General features: G+C 41.7%; 1 protein-coding gene across 5 annotated transcripts in view; it reads right to left on the reverse strand.

The window, feature by feature from the left end:
• LOC142108916 (cysteine-rich protein 2-like) overlaps nt 1-12422 on the reverse strand; it is a 131355-nt gene that overhangs the window by 32009 nt on the left and 86924 nt on the right. Inside the window, exon 1 of one of the 5 annotated variants that reach the window (XM_075192898.1) lies at nt 8443-8464. The exons of 3 other annotated variants lie outside the window; for them this stretch is intronic. In XM_075192898.1, coding sequence (XP_075048999.1) covers nt 8443-8445 — 3 coding nt within the window. In that variant the 5' untranslated portion in view covers nt 8446-8464. Of the gene's footprint in view, nt 1-4771; nt 4811-8442; nt 8465-12422 lie in introns of those variants that run through there. One more of the 5 variants, XM_075192897.1, reaches the window with a different exon arrangement.

Consider the following 12422-nt stretch of genomic DNA (forward strand, 5'->3'; position numbering starts at 1 on the left):
GAAAAAAGGGTGTATATAATATTGGTGAACCGATGAGGTTTCATATGTCAATTCGGATTCACTGACATGAATACATTTGAAAATCCACAAAAAAGAGAACCCTGCTATAATAGAAGTGCATTATGATTATCCCACAAATAATAATATAAATATGCACCAAAATAAATATAAAACATAACTTTTATTAGTAACAATTAAAAATGAATTGTTAAAAGACAGCAAAATATAAGTGAAGTGTGTGCTTAAAATAATTAAAACTTGCCACACATGGAATTTATTCCATTGGTAATATCTGATCTTAAGAAATAATAACCAGCTGACAAGATAAATATAAGAACACAACCTCATATATTTAGGATATTATCCTGCTCAATAGTTGGACTTAGAGGTGTAATTAAATCCAAAATTCTAGTTATTAACGTAAGCTAGCTGTGTGCCTGTTAGTGTAGCCGGTGATGCACAAATTGAGGATACCACTTTGGATTTGCAACAGGATGAGGGGGATATTTGTGTAGCTGACAACGGCGCCAATGAGAAAGTTGATGAGGATGATGTTGTTTGTGTAAATCCTGCACCAGTGGATGCAGATCCAGCCAGTGATAAGAAAAAGGCCATTGTCATGCCTGGGCATAAGGCCAAAAAATCCACCTCTTATGTGTGGAATTATTTTTTTTATTTTTTTTTAAACATAATTTTTATTGGAAGTTTTTTCAAGTTTTAACAGCATTTAGGTTAGGACATAAATCGCTCAATCAGTATACAAAGTTATTAAGAACTTTTGTTATAATAATATAAGACATCAACAGAAATAAAGGGAGGAAGGAGGGGCAATGTACAAGAAAAGGGAAAGAGAAGAGGGGGAAAATAAGATTTGGGAAAGAAGGATGAAGGCAAGTAACGAGGCAAGAGGGAAAAGAAATGGAGAGGGAGGGAAGGGAGGAGATAAAGGAGGGAGGGATCTCAACCCGGTGCCTTAACGAGTCTCAGATATTTAGTATGAAATATGGTATTAAACTTATGTCAGAATCTACCTCAAAAATGTGTTTGATTGCTCTGCTCCGCAAGAAGTAAGCCAAGGTTGCCAGGTATTTTGGAATTTGATAGGTCGGTCATTAAGTATACTCGTAATATGTTTGCAGCTGTAAGTCTGCCAAACCCTATTGATTATTTCAGGCAGCGTAGGGGATTCCAAACGCTTCCAACTTGCTGCAAATGCTCACTTGGCAGCATTGAGAATATGGCTCACTAGTGCTGTTTCATGCCTATCTGCGTCAGGAATTGGTCTGTGTAGGAGTGAATAGGAAGGGCAGGGAGGAATTTGTATTGTGGTAACTCTACGGACAAATTTATGCACCTTTTGCCAGAATCTGACCATCTTGGGACAAGACCACCAAATGTGCAAAAAAGAGCCTTCTTGTCCACAGGCTCTTCAACAAGAGTTGGAAGCATCTGGAAATATAGCTCTTAGGCGAGTGGGAACCAGATACCACCTGTAGAGTAACGTATACGCATTCTCCTTGGTCCGCACACAAATAGAGCATTTAGCGATTCGAGTCCTGATTTCAGCCCAATCATCATCTTCCAGTTCCGTTCCTAAGTCTTCTTCCCACTTTAACTCATAACGACTCTTGAAAGGTTGACGAAATGCCACCAGAAGACTGTAGAATGTAGAGATTAAGCCAGTTGGAGGAGATCTATTTTGACAAAATGTTTCTAAAGGCGTAAGTTGATAAAAGTTTTTAAACGCTATAAGAGAGAAAAATAGATGCCTTAACTGAAGATATTGATAAAAGCATTTATGGGGAATGGCATATATCTGCTGCAGGTCTGCAAATTCAGGAAAAATTCGCATGGGTGCTATATCTGTCAGGAACCAGAGCCCGCGACTAATCCAGTGCTGAGAGAAGGACTGTTGTTGTCCAGGGGGGAAGGCTGGGTTATTCCACAGCGGAAACATAATTTCAGGATTAGCTATCAAATGAAAAGCGCGAGTACTGTAGTCCCAAATCTGGAGTGAGAAACGAGTAGACGAAGGAAGCGATAGAAGTGGTGGACGGTGTTTGATTGAGATCCATAAAAGGGTGTAAGGCGAGAGCAGTTGGATGAGATTAGCCTCTATATCAACCCATAATCTTGTACCCGGCGGGGAGTGAAATAAAACTAATTGGGTCAAGTGCGTAGCAATGTAATATTTTGAGATGTTTAGGAGACCTAGTCCTCCCTCCGAGGTTTGACGATGGAGCGTACGGACCTGGACTCGGGGCCGTTTGCCTGCCCAGATAAACCGTATAATTTGTTTCTGAAGGGTTTTAAGAGGCAGTGAGAGTACCCTAATAGGGAGCGTCTGAAAGAGATACAAAATTCGTGGAACTAGATTCATTTTTACTGCTGTAATGCGGCCTAGCCAGGAGATATACAGCTTATCCCATTTCTCAAGATCTCGTTTGAGTGTATTCAAAAGATGAGGAAAATTGGCGGCATATAGTTGACTGTATTGACTTGTCATGTGTGGAATTATTTTTACCCAAATCCTGACAACAGTTGTCTAGCCATTTGTAGCGTTTGTAAGCCACAGTCAGTAGAGGTCAAAACCTTAACCATCTAGGAAGGTCATCAATGTTACATCATTTGAAGCGAGTTCATTGCAAACTGTTGGGAAAATCTGAAACTTATGCTAAAAAAATAACAATAAGCAGTCCAGCATCAGTTAGCTCCATTCTCTCAGCTAAATCCCGGCACCTGCAATCTACACCGACAACACCTTCCTCATCAATATCCTCACTAGTGAGCGTAGGTAGTCGTGCATCCAAGTTTCTTAGGCTAGAGGACTCCTCCCCGAACAATGAAACAAGCAAGGTTTTAAACATGACACTCCTCCCACAGCCCTAGCTTGATGGGCAGGTGACACACCCACCTTCCCTTTGAGAAGAAACTCCCATCGGTGGTTCTGTTTACCTCGACACAGACACACCCTGTCTGTTTGCTGTGAGGAAGGACATTTCAAACTATGCAAGTTAAACCAAACTTTAAACTATTATTTGTCACACATAAATCTATCTTTAAACTAGGTGCATTGCTGCTTGTATGCTTTCTCTGCATTTTGCCAGCTAAATGCCTCAATATCTCAGACTTTAGACACGATTATTCAAAGGCTTGGTCCTCATCCAGATCCATATAAGCTCGCTGAGCTTCACCAGTCAGATATGGCACCAGACTCTCAGACCAGGAGGCCATTTTTCCCTTTTCATAACTCTCTCAAAGGACACCAGATATGCTTCTACGTCATCAGCTGGTGACATTTTCTGCAGAGCCAGACCAGGTGGTTCATTTCTGTTACGCCTCACCTGGACTAACTCTTCCCTTAAGAGCCTGCTGTTTTCCACTGTGCCTCGGCGACTCGTAGCACCTGGGCTTGCTGCTCTTGCTGCGCAGTGGCCACATTCACGAGGGTTCTCAACACTTCCACCATGTTAACGCCTGAGCGGGTTGGGTAGCGGAAACTTGCTTCCCTGAGCAGTCCACTTCTGACACCACTTGTGGCAAGTGCCAATTGCTGCTGAAAGAGACCAGGGGCCAGATTTACTAAACTGCAGGGGTTTGAAAAAGTGGAGATGTTGCCTATAGCAACCAATCAGATTCTAGCTATCATTTATTTAGTACACTCTACAAAATGACAGCTAGAACCTGATTGGTTGCTATAGGCAACATCTCCACTTTTTCAAACCCGCAGTTTAGTAACTATACCCCAAGCTCTCTAAAGACCAGCCAGCTTCCTCAGTGTTGGTCTCCCTAAACAATGAAACAAGCAAGGTTTTATACATGACACTCCTCCCACAGCCCTAGCTTGAGGGGCAGGTGACACACCCACCTTCCCTTTAAGAGGAAACTCCCATCAGTGGTTTTGTTTGCCCTGACACACACACACTGTCTGTTTGCTGTGGGGAAGGACATTTCAAACTATGTAAGTTAAACCAAACTTTAAACTATTATTTGTCACACAAAAGTCTTTATCTTCAAACTAAGTTCTGTATATAATTATAAACCCATGGTTATAACATATGGCCTTGTGCTGTTCATTGTGACCATCATAATGAGACCATATATTTTACTATAACCAGTGTTGTTGAATTCCATGTCGATTTGGTCTTCAGCCATTGGGATCTTGTTCAGGATAAGACTACAATGACACACACGTCACATCACATGCAAATTACATTTTACTGCAAACAGTAAAACAAAGTAGAATTTTGGTTCTGAAATTTGGCCTTACATCCAACTCTGTAAGGCCCATAGTGCTTAGTGTGTGTGTGGTTTGCAATACCCGTTATATACACAGCCTAATATCCACCTCATATAACCGCATATCCCTGTATCCAACCTTATGTCAAGCATAACAGCCGTAGTTACACAAATACATTACCATGCCAAATATATGTAGCCCTGTATCCATGTAACTCTGTGCTCAAATTAACAGCCTTGTGCCCACCCTAGTTTCATATTCACCACATACAGCCTTCTGTTCATCCCCATACCCGCCACATATATTCTTAACAACAATAACAGCATTATTCCCAATGCAGTATCATGCCACCTATTATAGCCCTGTATCCACCAGTCTTGTATCTACCACCATATACAGCCATGTGTGCAGATAAACAAACCACAAATCAACCTCACATTTCAAACTCACCATAAACAATCTTAGTCTACTGAGAACAAAATACAGACCTGTGTCAGCCTACTTAAACCCATCATCGTGTTTTGCTCTCACCATGATGGTAAGTGTTTTCTCCATCCTGGAATGGAAGACGATGCCCTGATAGTGTAATGGAGAGGAAGCACCAAATTAAATTATGAGGCTTTATTCCAATCACAGGTGGCTTCAGCCAATTAAACCACCAGGATTTCATGCAATAAAATCACATTAGTTTCATAATGTAACATTAGACGTCTTTTTGTCACAGAGCAATAGTGGTTTCAACTAATGGCACAACTTGTTGCTGTGAAGGCGGAGTGGAACTGAAGCAGTCAGAGAGACCGGTTAACTTCATAGTGGTGGTAGTATCAATGCTGACCATCATGCCATGGGCCATAGAATGCGGCCTGATGGGCTACCGGGTGGACGGCACTTGTCTACATCATTAATGGATGGTGGTTTTCCTTACAAATATTTTGGTCATGGAGTCATTCATCTGCTCTCCATCTTTGATCTTCTTCCTCCATTGATTGTTTTTGCTGGTTATCCTTTTTATTTGTTATCTTGGAGATAATGCCCCTCAAAGAATATTATAAGGGTGTACAGTACAGTTTAATGGTCCAATGTTGATAATGATAACTGGGTACCATGAAACGTCCCCAGGTAATATATAGTAGAGATTTTTTTAAAAATTTCCATCACTTATACTTTCATCAATTCATGCTCCAACTCTTATATGTGAAAACAGTAACATGTATTACATATTGTAATCGGTCTTCTTGTAAGTGCACATTCCACTTTCTTCCACCTACTCACACCCTTTCTATTTGCTTTTATGGACTTTTTCACTACAGATATAAAAGGACAATATCTATCACCAACACTTCAAATCTTCCATATCAATCACTGTAATAGCTTTAATCTTCTAACTCCTTCTGTACATGATGCGATTAACTGCTGTCTAGTGTGTCAGCTTAAGCTGTCAAGAGACAGCAAGGCAGACACTGACTGTGCACAACATAACAGTTTGCTCTCCATGTTTGTCTCACTATTATAGAGAATAAATTATATACAAATAGCAATATAAATTAAGTATGAAATATAAGTATTATTATTAGTTTTGTTGATTTGTAGATTAATATAATCTATATTTTGAGTTCAAAAAGCATGTTCCACAAACACTGCAATGACTGCTGCATCTCAATGGCTGGACGCCAAAGTAGCATTCTTGCAGACACACCCTATCTGGAATCATGTTTCATGCTATAAAATCATTCCTGCTGAAAATTACATTAACAAAGCAACATGAGATGAGTCACTCATTAACAGTGACTCATTACTCATTAGTATAAATTTGCGGTTAAATATTATGCTCCGAATGTTTCATGATTCACTATGTACATGAGCAAGAGTTACTGCCAACACAAGATTATAGGTATAATCTGGCTGGCACTGCTACAAGATATTAAACAGCCACCCCCACGAATAAAGTTTTAAGTTACCATTGCATAGCTATGTGTGTGTCGCAATTATCTTCTCAATATGAACATGTGTGTGCTAGTACTGTTTTTACCTAACAGTTACTCTAAGTGGTGGAGTAAAAATTAGCACCTTAAAGAAAATTTGATTTAATCCTAGCAGAAACTGCATTTGAGTAAAGATTACCACAGAATTGTATTTCATTATCAACAAGTGCAGTTCTTAAAGGTGTTATTCACTTTATATAAGATTAGTAATAAATTCTGTCTCTTCCCTATGGCATACCTCTCAACATTCAAATTTTTTAAATCAATACACTGTAAGAAAGGGGTTGTGGCCTCTCTATGATGGGGGAAAGTCACATAACTATTAGGGCATAGCTACATTCCCAGGGCTGTGTTTATAACTTAAGTGTTAGAGTCTAACACTTAAGTTAAGTCAGGGGTGTCCAACCTTTTAGCTTCCCTGGGCCACATTGAAAGACGACGAGTTGGTTTGGGCCGCACATAAAATACACTAACACTAACGATAGCTGATCATCAAAAAAACCATAGAAAACATAGTTAACATATTAAACTTACTTGGAAATGAAGTTAGTAAGAGTTAGGAAACCTGTTGCAGAATCATGATTAAAGCAGTAGTCCCATTACCAGCTACAATTTAACTTACTTGCATCGGCTCCTTAGTGGGGTTCGGGGAATTATATGCCAAAAACTTTTTTTTCCTCTCTTTCTGCACCCATGAATCATTTTTTTTATTGACCAGTTTGAAATGGTCACCGATATAGGTAGCATCAGGAGGACTAATAGAAATCTACAGAGATTTAAAGATAGGGTGGCGGGAAAAATGGCTCATGGAGCAGCCTCCGATGAGGGTAACAGTGGGTGATATTTTCACCCTACTGAGCACTGCACATTTAAAATGGTTTAAAATATTAAAAATACAATCATCTCTTAATATTTATATTAGATACATACAGAGAACACAGCTAGTTCATAATTGCATGGTGCAGAAAGTCCAAATTCAGAGTAACAATAAGATACTGGATAATCTTTCACTGCTGCTGATAGTTCGCACGGGTGACTCCTCTGTGCTGTGCTACGCTACGCAATGGATGTCGGGTGTGATGATGTCACCCCCGACATTCACTGCGAGCGCCACACGGAGGAGGAGACCAGGGAGGGAGCCGAAGCGCCAGCTGACGTGACCACAAGGTAAGTATTTTCTTTTTTTTTTTTTTTGGGCAGGATTTTTTTTTCCATTAACAGCGCTGCCCCCTTGCCACAACCAAAACTCCTGCTGGGCCACATTTACAGGCATGCTGGGTCGCATGCGGCCCGCGGGCCGCGGGTTGGATAACCATGTGTTAGACCTTCCCTAACCCCCTTGCCTTGCTATGCTGCATCCATTCACTGCTGTGTTGTGGGACATACCTTCCAACACTGTTGGCTGTAGTCATGACTATCAAGATGATGGGACTTCCCCCAGAATCGGGACAGAGAAAGTATCCCCCCCTCCCCAGTATTTGCATTCATATATAGCTGGGACCTCTGCCAATCTCATTTGCTGCTGCTTGAAGTATAGTGTGGCTGAATCACTTATAAATATCTTATTTTATAAATATATTTAAATTATTAGCACAGTGCGCTGATATATATTATTGCAAATGTACTGATTTTGATGCTGTTATATTTGTGTATTAGAAATGTTTGTTAGAGGAAATCTGTTTTGCTGATAGCAGGAAATGCTAAGTAAGTATTTTAATGTGAAGTAACAAACACATGCTGTAGTCTGTATACATAGCTGCCTTTCTGTCCTGTGTGGCTTTTCATCGTGCATCTCAGAACCTGTCTGAATAATGCAAGCAGCCAGTGATTGAGGATATCGCAGATTGATGTAAATTTTGTTAAAGCTTAAATTGCGTTAGCTCCACGGTTAAAGAATAAATTAAATCCTAATGTTAACTATTGAATGTGATTTATCAGTCTTAGTGGAGCCATTTCGGATCAGGGGGCTGGTTCTCCCACTGCCCGAATTTGTTTCAGAATCTGTATAAAAAGATGCTCTGCTTGACCATGTAATGTATTATTGTTACATCTGACCTTCTGATCACTAGTGTGAACTATCCTTATTAGGACACTTGGGCTAATAAACATCATTTGCTTCAAGAGCCTGCTTGACAACTACTTCCCTGCTGTAATTCCTGTGACCTGCAGATTAGACTCAACTCTAATCCGTTATCTGGCTGTTCTGAGGTTTGGACTCACCATCTAGTACCACCGCTCTGCCCGCTACCAAGCAGCTCTGGCCAGTGTGATAGGCCAGGGGGGAACCATCCTCAGCAAACCCTGATCTTCAGGAAGGACGCGGTTCTGGATGCCGATAAGGAGTCCAGTGGTGGCAGCATCGTAAGCTCCTCCTACTACGATTAGACGGTGAATTTGGGAGAAAGGGGAGATAAGCCCAGTCAGTTCCCAGCAACATAACTGACAGAGTGGCATAGGTGGTCAATCCTGTCACTTATAGTGAAACAATATGTGTACTCTTGACAGAATTAGAGGACCAAAAACAAGGACAGCCATTTAAATTTTTTAAAATTGTTGCATTTTTTCTTAAAACCCTCAAGAGATCCAGCTTTATAGGATTCTGTAGACTCAAGGTTATCTTCCAGTTGCTAACAATTCCGCTGGGGTATAGCAAAATTTAACTACCGTAACCTTGAGTCATGTTGTTAAATAATTTCCTCTGGGACAATAGTATTACATCCATTATGTCCTATCCTTTCCTATAAATTTTATATTGTAGAAATGTTTTTTTCTCCAACTGTGATTGTTAGTAATTAACCAAATGCTAGGGTATAACTATACAATATTCAACAATTAATTAGTACATTAGAAAGCTGATTTTTAAAGTCAAATTTTGAATAGCACTACTAATACCAAAACTAGCTTTCTCACTGTAAACCGTGAGAAAGGTTTGCCGTGAGAAAGCTGAGCACCAGCAAAACATGCCTCGGTTTCACTGGATGCACCCTATGTCCACTTAAAATTATGAATAAAAAGGAACAATTAGATCACCCAGTAACTCCTGCACATTCGAGCAGATGATCAGTGTATTTAGAGAGACCGATTGTCAGGCAGAGACTTTCTCAGTACCTATTAGCACTGACATTTCTGTAGAGGTCCCGACAATTACTTGTTAGTGATCAGGATGACCTATACTATTTCACCTGCCATTAGAACCTAAGTACTATGAGGTCTAGATCAATCCGTTCTTTATAATTCAGGTTGTCTGAATTCTATCGGAGCAGTGTTACTACATAATCTGTCTATATTAATGATACTTTTTGCATGTTACTGATAAATGAAACATAGCAGATAATATATATAATACTACAGGTAGCACGGAGTAGATACATAATTCTGGGATTTTTTGCTCTATAAAATTTGCATATAAGTATCTGGCTGAATATAGCATACACTTATTTATGATCTAACACGTAGATCAGGGTGATCATATAACATACAATCAAGGGGTATACATCGAGCTAGAATTAATAAATACGACTATCCTAGAAATCAAACATAATGAATCTACTTGTAATTTATCAATCCCTTAAGATTATGTAATACCATTTATAACTAATAGAGACTAATGGGTGTATCCAGTTCTTAGACAACCTTTAAATATTGTGACAGGATGGACCGCCTATGCCAACCTGTCTGTTGTTGCGAGAAACCGGCTGGGCTTACTTTGCCACCGTTCCCTTTCGTTATCCAAAAAGCGCCCTCTTGCCGCAGTAGGACAGGCTTACACGAGCTGCCACCACTGGGCTCCTATACCGGCACCCAGAAACAGGTTTCTTCTGGGTCACTGACGCTGCTAGCGTGTCTCCTTGCTGGTGTACCTGGCTGGTAACTCCGGACCTCTTGCTATGGATCCGGGTTACTGTGAATGCCCCCTGGCCTATCACACTAACCAGGGCTGCTGGGTAGCGCAGAGCGTTGGCACTGTAATAGCTTGGGTCCAAACCGCAGAGACAGCCGGAGAACGGATTAGATTTTAGGGTCTAATTTGTAGATCACAGGAAAACAGCAATATTGAAGATGATTCCAAGCAGGTCTTTAAAGCAAGATGGTTTATTTGCTCACCCACACTGGTGGAAGGTTCCAGTGTGATCAGGTCAGATGACAATTCAGAAGAACACTAACATGCTCCCAGTACTTCTCTTTTATACAGTTCAGAAACAGTCTATTTTTAGAAACAGGATATACTCTATTGACACAAACATGAATTTACATACATTTCAAGGCTAACAAAATTTAAACTTATCTATGAAATTCACTCTGGCAAAGGCCACACAGTAACGACCCCCTGATGAGGTCTTTGGCCAGAGCAGACATGACACTTCATCACAAAACTTCGTTAGTACTTTCTGCTATCAGACTTCCTTGCACATGTGTCACTCACCGGACTGTGAGTGCTTCTTCCCGGACATTTAGGAACCGTGGCCGTCCTCCATCCTGAGGGACTGCGCATGCGCAGCCCTTTCTAAATCCTTCAGTGTATGTTCCTTTAACTTAATTGGCAGATCAGGCAACACTCCCTATATTAAGCACCTGTGGTCAACACCACGTTGCCTGATCTTGGAGTCTCATTCCCCATGAGTCTCTGAAGGTGTTTCCTCGTTTATTCAGCGCTGCTGATTCCTGTGGTTTCCAAACCACTTCTACCTCTGTGGTTTCCAAACCACATCTACCCTTCTGTGTATCATCGTGACTGTGAGCTGATTCCTATCCGCTGCCTCCGTGCACTACAGTCTTCTAACCACTTCAACTCTACCATGTATTATTGGGACTGTTAGCTGATTCCTATCCGCTGCCTCCGTGCACTACAGTCTTCAATCCACATCCACTCACCTGTTCATCATCGTGACTGTTAGCTGATTCCTATCCGCTGCCTCCGTGCACTACAGTCTTCAACCTGCAACTCGTCTGTGTTTCATCGTGACTGTTAGCTGATTCCTATCCGCTGCCTCCGTGCACTACAGTCTTCAACCTGCAACTCGTCTGTGTTTCATCGTGACTGTTTGGCTGATTCCTATCTGCTGCCTCTGTGCGCTTCAGTCTTCAGTTCATCTCAACTCTCCCGTGTTTCCTCGAGACTGCTGCCACTATTGCTATCCGCTACTCTCCGTGATCAACAGTTCCAGTTCAACTCTGCTCTCCCGTGTGCCATCGTTACTGCACCTGCTGGTTGCTATTGGCTACCTCCGTGTGTCCGCAGAGATCTGCTGCTGCTACTCCTCAGCTCTACTCATCCATCTACTGCTGATCCGCTCTCCACGCTTTCCTGTGTTCCCGCTGGTCTCTACCCGCCTGTCAGCATTGGATTCGTGTCTCTCTACTTTCCCCTCTGCTAGACCATCGCCATTCTCCAGGGTCCTCCAGGAGTCCAGTTCCACGCTCTACTGATTCCTGTATATTTGTTTCCCTGCTGGTCTACCTCCCTGTGCGCTGCACCTACTAGACCACCGCTTCACCCATCCAGGGACTTTGTATCCTGCCGGCCTCCGGCCGTTCAGGTATCTCTGCACTCCTGTCTGACTGCCTGCTCCTGAACCACGGTATGCATACTTCTCATTGACTGTGCTGGTGTATTGCATATCTTGCTGGACTGTGTTGGTTCTCCTCTGGAGTTTGCTATCCGCTGAGTCTATTGCCATCATTGACTGTGTTATCTCGTGCCGGATTACTTCAAGAGACTTTCTATTATTGCAGTGCTGTTCAGTCATATATATATATATATTGTGCATATTACTGTGGATCAAGTTTAAGGTGCCAGTGTATATCTTGTGTTGCAGTCTCTCCCCGTGCACCTCCTCACATATATATTTCAGTGGTACAACTTGCTAGTGGCAGACCACTGATCCCTGTTTCCAGTATCACCTGTTCCAGTATCCTCTCACATAGCAGTGGTACCACTTGCTAAACGCAGACCACTGACTCCCCGGATACCTCCACTTGGATTCCATTCCTTCACTCAGACAGCGGTACAACTTGCTATCCGCAGACCGCTGACTCTCATCACCTCCTCGTTTCTGTTGGACATTCCTCCTCACTATAGCAGTGGTACAACTTGCTACCGCAGACCACTGACTACCTGCACGTGTCCTTTGTCCATACAGTTCCTCGTGTATTATTACCTCCATATTGCCAGTGCTGCTAGTCATAGACTTTCCTGAGCA

The sequence above is a fragment of the Mixophyes fleayi genome, chromosome 12 (assembly GCF_038048845.1).
Source record: "Mixophyes fleayi isolate aMixFle1 chromosome 12, aMixFle1.hap1, whole genome shotgun sequence".
NCBI lineage: Eukaryota > Metazoa > Chordata > Amphibia > Anura > Limnodynastidae > Mixophyes > Mixophyes fleayi.